This window comes from Anabrus simplex, chromosome 1, assembly GCF_040414725.1.
Source record: "Anabrus simplex isolate iqAnaSimp1 chromosome 1, ASM4041472v1, whole genome shotgun sequence".
Classification (NCBI taxonomy): domain Eukaryota; kingdom Metazoa; phylum Arthropoda; class Insecta; order Orthoptera; family Tettigoniidae; genus Anabrus; species Anabrus simplex.
In genome coordinates this window covers 807,606,797-807,624,387 of record NC_090265.1, presented here as the reverse complement: position 1 = coordinate 807,624,387, position 17,591 = coordinate 807,606,797, and the positions used below count along the sequence as shown (strand labels likewise).

The window sequence follows — 17,591 nt, the reverse complement described above, 5'->3', positions numbered from 1 at the left end:
TTCTCTTATACTACTGGCGAAAATTTATGGAAATTTTGGACAATGTAAATATTTAGGAACTGGAGTATTAGCTCAATATAAGTATTACTTCCCACTACCATAAAGGCATAATTAACATTATAAGACCGAGCGAGACGGCCGTGTGGGTAGAATTGTGTAGCTGAGAGCTTGCATACGGGAGATGGTGTGTTCGAATTCCACCATCGGCAGCCCTGAATATGGTTTTCCGTGGTTTCCCAATTTCGTATCAGGCAAGTGCTAGGGGTACATTAATTAAATGCCTCGGCCGCTTCCTTCACACTCCTAGCCCTTTTCCATCCTTGAATCGCCGAAAACCTTTGATGAGTTAGTGGAACGTAAAATCACTAGTAATAAAACATTAAACGTTCCTTGGTTTCTGGTAAAGGTGAAGTATGATATAGAACGATTAATTGGACTGCTCAAAACATTCACCCAGTAGGCGTGTATGGGAGATGTCGTCGGTTATTACAATGATGTGGCACCATGCAATTGCGATAGCATAATAGTTATTAATAATTCATATTAATAACTATTAATATCATTAATTATTAATGATAATTATTAATAAGAATTATTTACTATTATTACATATTAATTATCAATATTTTTGCCGATTTATTTGTTCTATGTTTATAGCTTACTACAGCGTTGGTAGATTTACAAAGTATCTTAGATCCAGTAGTTTGATCACTGATTATCTTTCTCTTTTCTAAAGCAAAATGCTGCAGAGAAAATACGAACTTAGGTATTGTTCAATATACGAGTAGAATTATTTATTTCAGACGATAATGTTACATTCTTAAAGTTAGTGTTCTTATTAGATCGCTTGGTGATTGAAATTATATCACTCCACTTGTTTTTAATTGTCATCCCAAAATTGTGCGCTTTTCAGTCGAAATCCAATTGAAAACAAAACTGCAGGAAAAAGATTCAAAGAACCTCAATTTGACATTCGCTGTAAACAACACGCCCGTGGTAATTCGCAAATGTGTTCATATTTCGCTTTTGGGACGCCATTCATGACTCAGTATGTCGCGATTGCTGGATACATATTGTATTATTATTAAATAGAGCCTTTTAGTTTGTGGACATTAGCAAAGATTAGTTCCGTAACTTACATGTGATTATCGTGATCTCCCCAAATACCGCCCTTTCTGATGTGAAATCATCTGAGTCGCAGAGGGGGCCGCCACTTTCTCAACCTTAGCCCATATACTATACATTACAATAATTACAATACACTGTACTGGACGAATTGACCGTGCGGTTAGGGGCGCGCAGTTGTGAGCTTGCATTCGGGAGATAATGGGTTCGAACCAAACTGTCGGCAGCCCTGAAGATGGTTTTCCGTGGTTTCCCATTTTCACAGGAGGTAAACCCAGGGGCCACGGGCACTTCCTTCATATTCCTAGCGCTTTCCTATCACCATCAGGCCTATCTGTTCGGAGCGACATGAAACAAATTGTAATAATACCTGTTGTGTAGATAAAACATTCCTTAGAAAGCTACAAAAGATGGAGAAATGAGGACTATGTGTACCTAGTTCACTGAACTGAGGTAACGGGAAGCAGATGTGAGAAAATATTTACCCGACTGGAATGTGGGATTGTCGTAGTGAATCTCCAACATAAAGTAGGTGGTGCGAGGCCATTCTCCCAGCGGTAGTCCGACGTGCTCAGGGAGGAACTCTCCTGAAATAAAAGACATAACAACACATGAATACCGAGAGAACTTGAAATTAGATATTAATAATATGAGTCAAACTACACCAAACCCACATGTATTCGTCCATAGCCGACAACAAGTCGAGATTTCTAGATTTCTGGAAATCAATATGGGTTTCTCACTCTCGAACGTATAATAACCGCCGCCGCCTGATGGTTATTGACTCTTGGCTTGACTTCTCTGCTTGACTTTCAGAGGTGTGTGTAGGATAAAACAGATTTACAAGCAAAGATTTCTTCTTCAGACAAATGTATGCAGACTATTGTTTAAACGCTGTCATACCGAGTAGCAAATGAAATTTTAAGGTTTGGAACCTGTTAGTGTACCATGCTACTCATTTTGACGATACATTCATGTGGCCTTTATCGTTATAAACAATTTTAACACTGATGGTGGACCCTGGAGTCCGAAAACCGGTTTTGGATTTAAAATAGTGTGCTGATACGACTGTTTGTGATTAAATATAAATGCTCGTTATATATTTCCCTGAAGAAGAAATGTTTGTTTGTAAATCTGTTTTATACAACACGTACTTATGAAAGCCAGGCAAAGAAGTCAAGCTAAAATCAGATTGGGTCAATGCCCAACGCCATCACGCGTTCGAGAACGAGAACGATTTCGAAAAATCTCGACTTGTTTGATTTCAACTATGGAAGAAAATATTTCTCGATGGGATCGGCATGATACAACGAAGAAAGGTGATTTAGAAACAAAATATGAGTAAAAATACAAATTTAATATTTAAAATGAAGAACTTTTATCCTTCTTCTAGAACTCAAAGACATATTCTAGGGTCGGAATGTAGGGCATGTCCCGAAAATGTAGGACGTCTAGTCACCTTAAGAGAGGCAATTCTAGTCCCCTATCACTAATGCAATTGAGATTAACTGTCTCTCATGGGCATCTTCCTAAATACTGGGGAGTTCATGAACTGGTCAGGTAGCTATTTAGGGAGGGCCGAAGTGTACGGATAGTTCACCCCACGGTCAACTGAAGGATGTCGTACTGATTTGACAGATGAATTTTAAAAACTTTGCGAAAAGGACCGAAGTATAAAATTAAGTACCTCAGTTATCAGGAGGTAGGCTCACCCCACTACAACACGGAGAACTGTTCAACGCTATAGTGCGTTAAAAACTGACAGATGCAGTGGACCACTACGGATAACCGTACTCTGCCTTATCGTCCAACCTAGTTTCAGCTTTGCAATTGGATTGTCGTAATGTATATATTTTTTAATTCATTGACAATAAAAGTTATCGCTTTTAAAATATCCTAACAGCTTTGTCATAATATATGTTATAAGTTCTACTCCATCTTAAGAACAAAATACATGCTTATCGAAAATATATTAAAATCCTCATTTTAAATGTACTTATTTGTTGGAAGTTACGGTCCTTTTTGTCCAGTCGCTTGTATTGTTTCTTCTCCTTCACTCTTTGAAGGTTCAAAAGTTCAAATAAATAACCTCCCGGAATTATAAGGTAGCACCAACTATTTGCGTGTACTTTTACCTGGGAAAATCCACGAGAGGAAATACAATCCCCAACGGAGCGGTTAACAAGTCCATGAATTTCTGGTATTTGGCCCTAGGAACAAACCGAAGATTGTCTTATTGTTGACTGGTGGCTGCACTATTTATGACCATCCATAAACCAACCGGTGTAATTATGCACCGTACCTTCCCATGTGAAACGAGAGGTGTAAACTATTCTTCCCACTTTACTCGTGTGTGTTGCGGGATGCATCATGTCATGTCATCGAGTCCCTGAGTTCTGCCCCCCTCACCGCTATATCACAATAACTCACCTTGAGAACCCACCGCCCAGGCAACCACAGGGGTTAGGCACTGGTCCCAGTCCTGGGGCATATTGGGAGCGTAGCATGACTCGCCTTCTTGAGCAACATATCTATCGAACTGGGCTGTCTTGTGAGGTGGAATAGCGCATTCGTACAGCAGCATGTGGTGGACATACCTTTCGTGACCTTCTTGTAGCACTGGTTCATACTGAGGAGAAGAAAAAAGAAGTTATCATTTGATACATACATCATTCACAAACTAAAACAAATTCGCACTGTTTACTAGTCACACGGACATATTCAAAATAGATTATGGTAACAGATTAGGTGAACTACTACATCTTCACACAGGCAATGGAGGGATAGAATGTATTGCAAAGGCTAAGCAATTTGCACCATCTACTACCAACTGTAGCCGATATATGCTTCAGGAAGTACAAGAACCAACTGACAAGGAGATGGCACGAGGTACAGATATATTGGACTTCGATAGGGGCATGATACGGGGCTGCCACTTCAGTAAGCTGTATGGCGGGTGAATGAATCAAGTTAAACAGGCCTGAACGAACAGTAGCATTCGTCCTGCGTAAATAGAAGATGGATGGGCATTGTGTCTATGATTCTTGTTCTCGTCGATAGAAATCGCAAAACCCGGAAACGTGAAACTTGAAAAATAGGACACAACCGATGGCTACTATCCGACAGGAGTTTCGTGCAACAACAGGAGTATCCGTTTCCACTGGGAACATAGGCCCACCAACTCGGATATTCTGGTAGAACAGCTGCACATAAACTCCATGTCATGAAAGAAAATAAGGCTCGACGACTGAGGTGGTGTTTAGACCGTCGCAACTGGATACCAGAGCAGTGGAAATCGGTTGTGTGCAGTTATGAGTCTCGATTCACATTAATTAAGTTCGATGGACGTGTGTCGTCTACCTGGGGAACGGCTCCTGCCGCAGTGTGTAGTGCCAAAAAGGAAATTCGGTGGTGGTGTGGGGCTGTTCCTAGTATTGTGGCGTGGGACCGCTGGTGTTTGCCGTGGCACCATGAATACAGGAGCATATTGTAACATGCTGTATAATGAAACACTGCCAGCATTGCGGTGTTTTTACGCAATGGACCCTTGTTACTTCCAGAATGACAATTCTAAATGCGATGTTTCGGGGGCTACTGTGCAGTGGTGCGCCGAAATCAATGTTTACCGATTCGACTAGTTCACCTAGAGTCTCGACCTCATTCTAATAGAACATATCTGGGACGTACTGGACCACCGGGTAAGGTCTCGGGAGGAGCGGCCAAAATCCACAGTCCATCTCTCGGAATGGTTGCGATAGAAATGGCGACGAATCCCAGTGTTTGTCCAGCATACACTCGTCGAAAGAATACCGGACACGGTGGCTGCTGTTATAGCCGTAAGAAGTGGCACTACGAGGTCCAAATGGGGTGACAACCTCTCAACAAAACATTGTTGACAAGTGACCAATTTCTTACTTTTCCGTAGATAGTGTATAATTTTGAAGTCAGTGGAGTATGAAAAACGTAACAATTCCATTTCTCCATGCAGTTCCTGTCGACACATGAAAGAATCCTAGCGCTTTCATTATATGTCCAGTAGGTAAATTCTAACTTGGCATTCCAATCCATCGATAAAACCATTAGGAGGGCTGACTGTAGTTCTGAGAGGGACATTCGCAAACTATTTAAAATAGTTTTTACTTGAGTCCGCCTTGTCAATACACCTTATAATGAAAGAAAACTATTTATTTTACCATACATGTTTCGGGAAGTCATCCATTCCCTTCATCAGTGGTCAGTTCAAAGAACAATTAAAGTTTTCTTTCATTATAAGGTGTATTGATAAGGCGGACTCAAGTAAAACTATTTTAAATAGTTCTGTAATAGATTCAGACAAGCCAATACGGATCAAACAACCATATTAACCTATCATTGTTAAGTTTATCAACATTCTCAGCTGTATCGCTAGGATCATCTACCTGCCGTATCAGATAGCTCCTTGATTGGTCTCATTTGACTCAATGATCTCCGTTCCAGGACGCAGTTCAGAATGAATATCCTTAGACTGGCCAGGAATCGAACGCTGGACCTCTGGGTAAGAGATAGATACTCTACAACTTCACCACAGAGTTTGCAGGCTTCGATACTTCCGTATATAATTCTACAGATAAAACTCTTTGATGCACAGGTTGTAAGCAACATGTTTAGCCCTTTTATGCGCAGCGAAAAACTTTTTAATTTATTTTTTTGCGAAATAATATTTTGTGGTAGATTAGACACAAAAAGCAGGATTACATCATTGATGATCTCAAAGTATAGCATACCCTCTAAAATAACACGAATGTACACGAGGGTCGGCTCTACTGTCCACCGAGCAATTCTTGGTGCCATAACGGTGATAATTTATGCCAACCATCTGTTGAATTAAGAGTATTTTGAATGTTAATGTTGGCTCTCCAAACCGGGGCTGCTATCTCACCGTCAGATAGCTTCTCAATTATAATCACGGAAGATAAATACTCCTCAGCCCCAGGTAATAATCTCAGACCTGGCCGAGAATCGATCCAGGGGTCTCCGTACAAGAGGCAGGTACGTTACCCGTATACTGCGATGCCAGCGAATCATACAACAGATGGAAGAATTAATTTGAAAATCTTCTTAAAGTAAAATGAAAACGCAGTCTTGACGTCAAGGACAAGCGGGCTCATGGGGAGGAGAACAATAATGTTAATGAAATTACGCTTGAGGAAGTGGAAAAGATGGTAAATAATCCCTATTGTCCTAAAGCACCAGGAATAGAAGAAATTAGGCCTGAATTTGTGAAATATAGTGGTAAATCAGGGATGAAATCGTTGCACAGAATAATTTCAGCATGGATGTTAGTAAGGTACCTTCTACACACCCCGTTTAATTTCACTAACCATTTATTGCACAACAAAAAAGTCACTCCCTTAAATATTTACATAGTGAAGTTACCTCAAGTTATAACTTTTCAAAACTTGTTAAAAGATCTGTGCAGAAGTTTCAAGAGTTTACATATACCAATACAAAATATGTTATGCTTTAAATTGATCTGTAGGGACAAGTTTGCAAACCTGTGTATATCTGATGTAACTCTGCATGCTTAATTACTGTGCTGGTGGGAAATACGTATACGCAAATCGTATACGCAAGAGATCACAACCTGCCGTCTGTTGGACTCCTAGGTAACTACTCAGAGCACGGAGCTAGTCTCAAGACAACTTGATGGCAGGGTACTCGTGATTGAATGGGTGGTAAGTGCCAGCAACCACTGTGCTTGAACGGTCGGCCAAAAGTTGGTCAGCACAGGTAACTACCATGCTTCAAAGAGTTAAATGAAATCTGCCTGCTTGCCATTGCTTCCAAGTTGTCATCACTGCTGCGGTTGGAACTCGTTTATCTGGAAGCTTTTCTTTTCTGATTGTTTTATGTCACTCCGACTCATACAGCTCATAGTGAGGATGGGATACGACGGAAACAGGACTGGGAATAAAGTGACTCTGGCCTTAATGTGGTACAGTCCTAGCGTTTGCCTCGTATGAAACCAAGGAAAACCTATTTCAAGTTTGCCAACAGTGGGATTCGAACCAACTAGCTTCCAAATAAATGTAACAGTTACACCCAGAGAACCATGTAGTTAACTCTTTCGCTATCCGGAATCCCAGTGGACTTGAGTTTACGTTCAACTCAGTCTCATGTTGAGAATCCATCGCCTTCTGAGTGCTACAAACTAAAGGATATTTTACTTCAAGTAAGACAATTACTATTTTTCCAATATAATCAGAAGTAACTGGATGAGACTTACAAGAGTTATCACAACATAAACATCCTTAGTGAAATTTTTCCAATATCATCAGAAGTAATTGGATGAGACTTATACGAGTTATCACAACATAAACATCCTTAGTGAATTTTGTTTCATATTCAAATATGGAAAGGGTCCACTTCTTGCCTGAATGGTCAACGTTGAGACATTAGGTTCAGAGGGTCCCGGGCTCGATTCCTAGCCGGATCGGGGATTTTAATGACGTGTAATTAATCCTTCTGCCTCGGGGACTGGGTGTTGGTGTTTGCGTTTGTCCCAACACTCTCTCTTCATATTCAGACAACACACCACACTACCAACTGCCACAGGCACACGCAATATTGATTACATTCCTCCACATACGGTTGGCGTCAGGAAGGGCATCCGGTCGTAACACTGGGCCAAATCCACAGGCGCAACACAGACCGCACCCGCGACCCCACGGATATGGGAAACGCGGTAGAGGAAGACGAAGATTCAAATACGGAAAGGAGATATTTACATTTAAGTACAGCAGTTGGTAATGGTAACAACTGCCGATTGGTAGGGATGATATTGATAAATTTGTGTGTGTAGCTGAGCGGATGAAATCAGCGGGAATTAATGATATTTTTTTCCCAGAAGGTATCGATCACATTCTGAATAATGTCAATATCTTGACGACAATGATAAAGGTTTAGTCCCAGTCGTGTTTGGATATGGACTGCTATAGCAAAAATGAAAAGGAGATAATGGGAAAATGCCATTCTACAGTACACGTTGTGGTGTAGAATGGTAGGTATTTTTATTGTAGCTGTTCTTTTTTGTATAGCGTATATGTTATCTCTGTCTGGTGGTATTTGAAGGTGCTCAAATACGTCAGCCTTGTGTTGTTAGATTTACTGGCACATCTCCGAAAACCGTAACAGTAGTTAGTGGGACGTAAGGCCAATGACATTATTGTAATGTTATCTCGCGTATCAGGGTCGGCACTTCTGCACATGTGTCTCCATTCTGCATGTTCTACAGCGTTTTTCATATTGATGTTTGCCACTGGCATGTCTTCCTTGCCATCGTCGACTCCCTAAAAAGGTCAACGGATTCAGGTGGACGAGCGTATTTAGGGGAACTGATGGCCTCTCATGTGGAGGGTATGCCGAAGTCTTTTCAGCAATTTGGGGGCGCTTGCAAAAGGCGCCTTTTTCCTTATTTTAGGGGCAAACTAATGAGAAATTATTTCGAGGCCTTCAGCTTCAGACAGTGCTACAAGTCAGTTCGCATCACATGAAGGCACTTTCTTGTAGCAGTTGAGAGAGTAAAATAAGCTTTAAACGGACTGACTTTCGTGTAAAGGGTCCAGTAGTTTTCTAAGAGATTGTGCCACATGATGAACTGTTTCAAAATGATCTGAAATTGGATACAACAGTAAGGTATAATATTACACATAATATGTTTGAGAAAAATATAAGGAAACACTATGAGACCCAATGCTACAGTGGCAAATGTTCATGAGTTTTAACGTCAAAACAATACGGCTAAATACTTACCCCAATCATGTGATGCTTATCGCTCAGTGGTGGGACCTTGAAGATCTTGCACCAGTACACCGTGTCCATGTTGTCTGGAACCACGAACTGTTGGAACATAAAGAAGAATTACACAGATATATACCACCACAAACAGGTTTAAGGTTTATTAAATTCCTTACGGCCACTCAACCAAGATTAAACGTGTCCAGTGTTCGTTCACTGGCCGAGAGTCGGCTTGGCGAAAGCTTGTTGGTAGCACTTTCGCTGATGTACACCGTCAAATTACATTTAACGTGCAATTAAAATATCTTCATCGTAAAGGCAATAAAGATATAACTTGGTAGTTAGAAGTAATTGAGAATAATTACATTTCAACATTACTTGACATTTATGTCATCTTTGATAGTATGGTATCATATGTTTGACAAGCAGGCTCAATAAATTTTACAATCGCATCTGCTGTTTTCACAAGTCAGGACTTGACAATAGTCAACTTAATTCCCGTGGTTTAATAAGTGGCTTGCCCCATTTGTGTTTAACAGATAACAAATTTATTTGTTTGATATAGTTAATAACCATAATTTATCTTCAAGAGCTTATGTATAGTAATTGCCACGTAAGGCAATACCCCAGAAAGTAAATATCGCCGCCCGATGCTCTTCTTTTCTCTGTTTTGTAATGGCTGATCACTGCTGCCAACCTGCCTGGTAACATATTAAAATCACCAGACATAACCACAACAAACTAACCTCAACGTAAACACCAATAATGAATGTTTCCCTACCCTAGTAAATGATAAAAGTTAAGATGAAATAAATGAAGATATTCATAATTAAGTCGATTTCCACACTCAATGAGGAATTAAGGAAATAAACACACTTTCTCACTCAAATTAATGTTACATATATCTGTCTTTATTTTGATATACAGTAGGCGTACTATAACCATATTCTTGAAAAGAGGGGCGTGTTAAACGATGCAATTTATTTAGTAAGTCTTTGCAGTGTGATTTTCGAAAGTTCCAGACATCCAATGACTTCCATTTCTTTTGCGCGAACATTTCCTTCTCTCTTCAATACCGGTAACCAGTAAGGAGAGAGATTATTGGGCATATTTTCAGCCTGCAGGCTGGTAATATCTTCAAGCTCCGTGAACGGAAATTAGGTCAGCTTTCAAGTTCACTGCGGATTTGAAAATAATAATGTTATAAGTTCTACTGCCAAAATTTCGTCCCGCAAGAGTTATTTCATGTACCGGTAGATCTAGACATGAGACTGGCGTATTTGAGCACTTTCATCATTTCACACAAACTATGTTATTAAATGCATTATCCGAACATGCCACAATTCTACTTACCTGGTATTAGCCAAATAGATTTACAATCCCACAGAAAAAGAAAATATGCTTTAAATATTCTCGCAAATGTGACTTTAACGGCAATGCGGTGGCAACATGCAATTCACGCTAGAACAGTGATTGAACGTTGCCAACGTGCCAGATTAACGGTAAATGTAAGACGTCGTATCGGCAAGTAGGGTCCCTAGACTGTATGGTTACCGACACTGAAAAATACCTGCAAAATACCCAACAACAAGAAAAGTAACTATAAATCAATACCTTAATATTACAGGGGAGAAAGTGTAAGGTTGCACCCTTAGGGTTCGTCCTTACACGGAGAGGACTATATATATTGTAAATATGTATATATGACACATGAGACTTTTAAAATACAGGTAGTCTGAGTCTAACTAAATGTTCAAAATTTGCCTATTTAACAGTTTTAATATTTTTTCTATATTAAAAATAAAATGAATCTATCATTAAACTGTTTAGTTGTAGATGACAACACTTTACGGAAATACTGAAACAAATGACCATTTTGCCTGGAGATAGACAATGAATAAAATCCATCTCAGCAACCAAACGAGCTGTTTTGTTCAGTAATTGCTGAGATTTTCATTATTTTATTTTAATCAAACTAAATGGGAAGTGAAGCACTGTCAGTATCTGATTCAAAAAGAAGAGGTATATATTCTCTTATTACCAGCCTAAATTCCTAAGCATATTTCCCTGAAGTAGATTTAGCAAAGACTCCTAAAGGAAGACCTGCACTCTTGCTAATAGATCAGGATCTTCCCTACCGTCGAGTTTCTGAGGCTAAGGACAACACTTGCGTGATTTGCTACTATTCATTCCTCCACTTCACCTACCCTTCTTCAAGCAGCCACCAATAACGGCAAATATCCGCCGCCACATTCGTGACAGTTTATGCCCATGATCGCGAAAATTTCGTTAACGATAATTTTCAGAAAAATACTGCAATTATTTATAATGAAAACTAACAGAGAATTTATTGTCAAAATTGTATATGAACGTAAGATCGTAAACGAGTAGTTATTTTAAATGTATACTAAAATTCTGCCATGTGAAATACCGTATTTCAAAATTTTCAGTGGAAGACAGTGCATGGTTCATTTTTCTTTATTTAATTTTAGCCATAATCTGACACCTTAACTGAGTGGTCAGCTGCGCAAGCTTCGGTTCAGAGGGTCTCAAGTTCGGTTCCCGGCTGGCTCAGGAATTTTAAACGTGTCTAGATGATTCCTCTTAAACAGGAATTGGGTTTCGGTGTTCGTCTTTATACACAACTCGTCATATACTATAGTACACCATACAACCAATGACCACAGAAACGCACAATAGTGAGTACATCCCTCCAGAAAGGGTGGTGTCAGGAAGAGTATTCAGTCGTACAAAAGGGCAATACAGTTAGCACCCGAAGTAAAAGCTCACTCTACTACAATCCTGGGAGAATACACATCCTAAATGCTGCAAATGAACTACCTGATCCAGTTTTGTATTCCCACCTTCCATTCAATTCTGTTACGTTGCAACATTTCTTCTCAACTGACATCAATTTAGTCTCGGAAAGGCTAATTTTTATATCATATTCGCTTCACCTATTTTCAAGATCCAAGATATTAAATTGCAGGCTTTCAGCACAGCCTGCTATTAAGACCAAGTCGTCCGCATTGGCCAAATCCCTCCTTGCCATTGTATACATTTCATTAGATGATACATCTAAACTACGCACATTGTTTCATCTCGGTACTTTGTCATATGCCTTCTCTAGAGAACTACGAAGCATAAACATACCTTTCTATTACTCTTGTAACAATTTTCAATTACTTGGCGTATACTGAAAATCTGATCGCCACAGCCCCTCAGTGGACTGAAGTCGCATTGCATTTCATTCAACTTACCCCCATCCACTGATCCCTCTCCCCCTTGTAAAATGCCAATGAACACGTTGATTGATATACTGATCAATTAAATACTTCGATAGTTGTTGTAATTCTTCCTGTTCCCTTGCTCATGGATAGGTGCAATTACTGCCTTCATCCAATCAGAAGGTATCTCACTAACATTCTACGCTAATCGTATAGTCTATGAAGCGATTTTATGCCTGCCCTCCCACTATATTTCACCATTTGGGTCTAATGTCATCTATTCCCGCTGCTTTATGACAATGGAGGCGCTTTAACATCCTTTTCACTTTCTCAAGCATAACTTAACTGACACCATTGTCCTTCTCTCCATGAACTCGGTTGTTCGCGACGTCTACAGAAACATTTCCTTTTACGATGAGAAGGTTTTCAAAATATGCATTACACCTGTCTAGTAATTGCCTGGATCTAATACGAGTTCGCCTGATTTACCCAGTACACTATGCATTTCCTTACTTCCCTCCTTTTCTAATGTTCTATATTACTGTCTAGAAAGGTTTCCCTGCCGCTAGACCTAGCCTTTCCAGGTTATTACCCAAATCTTCCGGTAAATTCTTCTTGGACAAATGAAATTGCGTATGGCTTTTAGTGCCGGGAGTGTCCGAGGACAAGTTCGGCTCGCCAGATGCAGGTCTTTTGATTTGACTCCCGTAGGCGACCTGCACGTCGTGATGAGGATGAAATGATGTTGAAGACGACACATACACTCAATCCCCGTGCCAGCGAAATTAACCAATTCAGGTTAAAATTCCCAACCCTGCCGGGAATCAAACCCGGGACCCCTGTGACCAAAGGCCAGCACGCTAACCATTTAGCCATGGAGCCGGACCTTCTTGGATTCATCAATTACTGTATTAGTTTCGCTGAGTTCGTTCGCATGTATTTCCTTGTCAGCATCAGCTCTTGTTTGGAGCCATTTCTGATACTCCTTCCTTTTACGTTTACAAGCTGTCCTCACTTCCTCATTCCACCAAGATTTTCCCTTTTTCCCATATATCGGGTGGTTAAACAGCCCCCTATTTTTCGGAGACAGTCAATCCAAATAACACGGATGACCTAAAGATCTTTATAATTTCGTTTTATGAACACCAAAAACTCTAAATTTCTCCTTATGGTCAATAAGGCTCTATGTGTCATCCCTGTAAATTCATCCATTGACCTAGCAAAGGAAAAACTACTATGCATAATTTCGCGCCAAATACTAAGGACTATTCTGCAAACATGTGATTTATTGCACCTTGAAATAACACAGGGTCCGCTGCTGTGGTGTAGTGGTTAGTGTGATTAGCTACCACCCCCAGAGGCCCGGGTTCGATTCCCGACTCTGCCACGAAATTTGAAAAGTGGTACGAGGGCTGGAACGGGGTCCACTCAGCCTCGGGAGGTCAACTGAGTAGAAGGGGGTTCTATTCCCTCCTCAGCCATCCTGGAAGTGGTTTTTAGTGGTTTCCCGCTTCTCCTCCAGGTAAATGTCGGGATGTCGTTAGTTGAGTTACCCACCTCCGAAAAAAATAAGGGGCTGGTGAACCACTCTGTATACACACAGCTGTTTCTAGTACAGCATCCCTGTATGCTACACATTCTCTTGCTATACTGCTTACTGTCTGTTGTTTGGAACTGTTCACTGATCATATCTATGTACTTCTGTTTAATTTTCTCGTCCTAGATATGTTCTACCCTTACTCTTCTGCGATGTGTAGTGGTGAATATGTTTAGTCTATGCTTGAAGAACATGTTCGAAACTGCTAATCCTATACTATCACAGAAGTCTAATAAACGCTTCCCCTTCCTATTCGCTTCCATATCTTCCCCACATTTACTCATTACCTTCAATTGCATTTCCAACTCTCGCCTCACATTATTAAGCTATCGATATTGATAGGTAACATTATGCATCCTACCTAACTTACCTGTCGTAGGGTTTGCCTTTTTATCAGTAACTTTCTTAACCGGCATATGTACTTACGTTGTGCAGGGCAACGTCCCAGTGTTTGACGTGCGGATTTCTCGGTCGAACTGGCCGCGGTGGAGAGATAAGGTGTAAACTGCGTACTCCTCGTGCTTCCCGTCCGTGGTACGCCAGTCCCTCCAGGTTACCAGGGTCCACTGGATCAGAAGAATGTAGCGCCCAGATGACTCGCACTGTGTCACTCTGTAAAAAAAAACAATAACATTGATTTATTTACTGAAAAATTTCCAAGCAAAGCAATAAAATGTGCAGGCTAGCATTCTCGCCAAAGCAGCAAAGTATGTAATAATAATAATAATAATAATAATAATAATAATAATAATAATAATAATAATAATAATAATAATAATAATAATAATCCACACATTCCTAACAGATTTCCTGGGGGAAAATTGGGAAGTCAGTTATGATATAGATTATTATTATTTTTATTATTATTATTATTTTATTATATAAAATTCGCAATTTTATAATTCGGTTTATGAGCTTCTTCTGTACAATGTACATGGAAGAAGTACTATTTAGTATACACGCACGTATGCTTCATACACATTGGTATACGCTTGCATTGTTGACAAATGAACTTGACAGATATTTATGGGATATTTACTATACATAAATGGTCAAAATTATTAGTGGAAGATTTCCATTAGTCCTCTGTATATGGTAGATGGTTCATGCCAATAAATTTCCTTACTATAAGGCAAGTGGCCAGGATTGCTGCTTTTTGTAATTCTCTGTAAGTGAGATGGTGGTGATTAAGAGCTTCAATGCTTCTGTGTAGTGTCTTTGTTATAATACCATTACATCCGATCACTACTGGAATTATGATAACATTGTTGAATTTCCACATCGTTTTTATCTCTGTAGACAGATCTGTGTATTTGGAAATCTTCTCTGTATGTGTTGATTGGAGGTTGTATTAGGGCATGCTTTTTCAAATATGAAGCAGATTTTCTTGTTTTTATCTACAAAAGTTCTATCTGGTCTATTGCAGGTAATAGTTTTATCAGTGATGATACTTCTATCCCAGTAAATTTTATAATTTTCACTTTTCAAGACTGATTGGGGTTTGTACTTCCAATATGCTGTGGTACAATGGATTAGGTTACTTTGTCGGGCTAATTTATTGTGAATGATTTTTGCGCTTGATGAGAGGATGCTGCCAAGTTCAGAAAAGGAGTTTACTACTTGAAGGCTCACTCCGTCGGTCGAGATATTGATCTGCATGCAGTTGAAAAGGCATTCACTTTTTCTTCAGACTGAGTTACAACTGCATTATCATCAGCATACTACAACTCCACTATTGCTATAGAAAGTGCACGAGTCTTCGTCCTTAGACATAGCTGTATGCAGAGTTGGTAAGTAATTTAGTGAAAGTAATCAAATTACTTGTAACGAATCTTCTTCTTTCTTCTTCTTCTTCTACCGCTTTTCCCACATCTGTGGGGTCGCGGGTGCAAACTGTGTCGCACATGTGGATCTAGCCCTGTTTTACGGCCGGTGTCCCTGACGCCATGCGTATATGGAGGGATGTAATCACTATTGCGTGTTTCTGTGGTGGTTGGTAGTGTAGTGTGTTGTATGAATATGAAGAGGAAACTGTTGGGACGAACACAAACAATCGGACCCGGGCCAGAAGAATTAATCAGAGCCGATTAAAATCCTCGACTCGCCAGGGAATCGAATCCGGAACCCTCTGAACCGAAGGCCTCAACGCTGACCATTCAGTCAATGAGTCGGACAAATTACTTGTAACAAATATTTTTATAATAATATTTACTTGTACTCGTTACTTATTACTAAATATAATTCTTTACCCTTAATTTATTTCTTGAAAAAAAAAATTGTAATCGTTACATTCTGCAGAAGTTACCTCGATACATCACATGGAAACAGGAACGAGAATAAGAACAATTGATGACGAAGGCAACTCTTTCAATTCTACCAGTTTTACTACAACAGCTTCATCACTGCTTGAAATGTTCTTAAATTTGAGATGTGTCCTATCATTCTTTCTTCTTCTCGTATCGGGCGAGTTGGCCATGCGGCTGTGAGCTTGCATCCGGGAGATAGTGGGTTCGAATCCCACTGTCGGCAGCCCTGAAGATGGTTTTCCGTGGTTTCCCATGTTCACACCAGGCAATTACAGGGGTGTACCTAAACTAAGGCCACGCCCGCTTCCTTCCAACTCCTAGGCCTTTCCTATCCCATCATTGCCGAAAGACCTATCTGTGTCGGTGCGACGTAAAGCAGCTAGCAGAAAGAGAGAGGAGTCTTCTCGTCAAATTTCGTCAAATCGTTCTCCTCTCACCAATTCGATCCAGTATCTCTTCATTCGCGATTCGATCTACCCATCTCACATTCAGATTCTTCTGTAACACCACATTTCAAAAGCTTCTTTTCTCTTTCTTTCCGAGCTAGTTATCGTCCATATTACACATCCATACAACGCAACGCTCCAGACGAAAGTCTTAAAAAACGTCTTTTTTATATCAATCTTCGAAGGGAGCAAATTCTATCTACGTTCCTTTATTTTTACCGCAAGTGTCGGAAATTGGAAAGTTGCTTTTTACGAGCACCTGTTGATATGCTTCTTAAATTTTGTCACATCATTTTCAAATTCGAATCTTGTTTTACACGATCCTTATTTGTGTGTTTCTTAAGTTTTGCCACAATCTATTGGAATTTGAAAGTTGTTTTAGAGGATCCAAATTTGTTTATCAAATTTGCCACAACTTGAAAGCTGTTTTACATGAATCGCTATATGCATATTCCGTAAAAATTACCACTATATTTTTAAATTTTAAATTTGTTTTCCCCGAATCTCTACTTGCATGTTTCTAAAAGGTAGCTACAACCTTTCTAAACTTGAAGGGACTCTCTATTTGAATGGTCCTTACATTTTACAGGAATCTTTGAAATTCTAAGTTTTCTCGCCATGAATTTCTGCTTGCATGTTTCTTAAATTTTGCCACGATCTTTTGAAATGTGTAAGTTGTTCCATAAGCAACTTTATTTGTATGTTCCTTAAATTTTACCCCTAGTTTTTTTTAATCATTCGGTATATTAGCAAGCCTATAGTAATGGCATTTAGGAACCAGGCCTGGCGGTGTGTGAAACTTTAATAACAGTTTACTTGTCACGGAAATGGTAATTCGATCTGCATTTCATGCTTAATGTAGCAAACATGATTATCCAAAAGTACTATACTATACTTTTTGTAGAGGCTACTCAGCTCGTCGTATGCCGCCCGGAGGCAAGCCACGTTTCCGGCTTGTTCCATCCTACTGGGTCACTGGGAGAACCTGTCAAGTCTGGTATTTGTACTGTACATAGAGTACGTAATTAGATGTGAGCGGTAACGTGTCATAATCTCTGTTGAGCTGTGAAGAATGATCACCAGATCATTTATCTGGTATGACGTTATAACGGTC

General features: G+C 39.8%; 1 protein-coding gene across 1 annotated transcript in view; it reads right to left on the bottom strand.

Moving 5' to 3' along the window:
- Positions 1 to 17,591, bottom strand: part of LOC136857034 (MOXD1 homolog 1) — a 176,280-nt gene that overhangs the window by 28,249 nt on the left and 130,440 nt on the right. Inside the window, exons 3-6 of the mRNA XM_068224961.1 lie at positions 14,152 to 14,337; positions 8,917 to 9,003; positions 3,556 to 3,754; positions 1,611 to 1,712 (exon numbers count right to left, since the gene is read on the bottom strand). Of these exons, the coding sequence (XP_068081062.1) occupies positions 1,611 to 1,712; positions 3,556 to 3,754; positions 8,917 to 9,003; positions 14,152 to 14,337 (574 nt within the window). The remainder of the gene's footprint in view (positions 1 to 1,610; positions 1,713 to 3,555; positions 3,755 to 8,916; positions 9,004 to 14,151; positions 14,338 to 17,591) is intronic.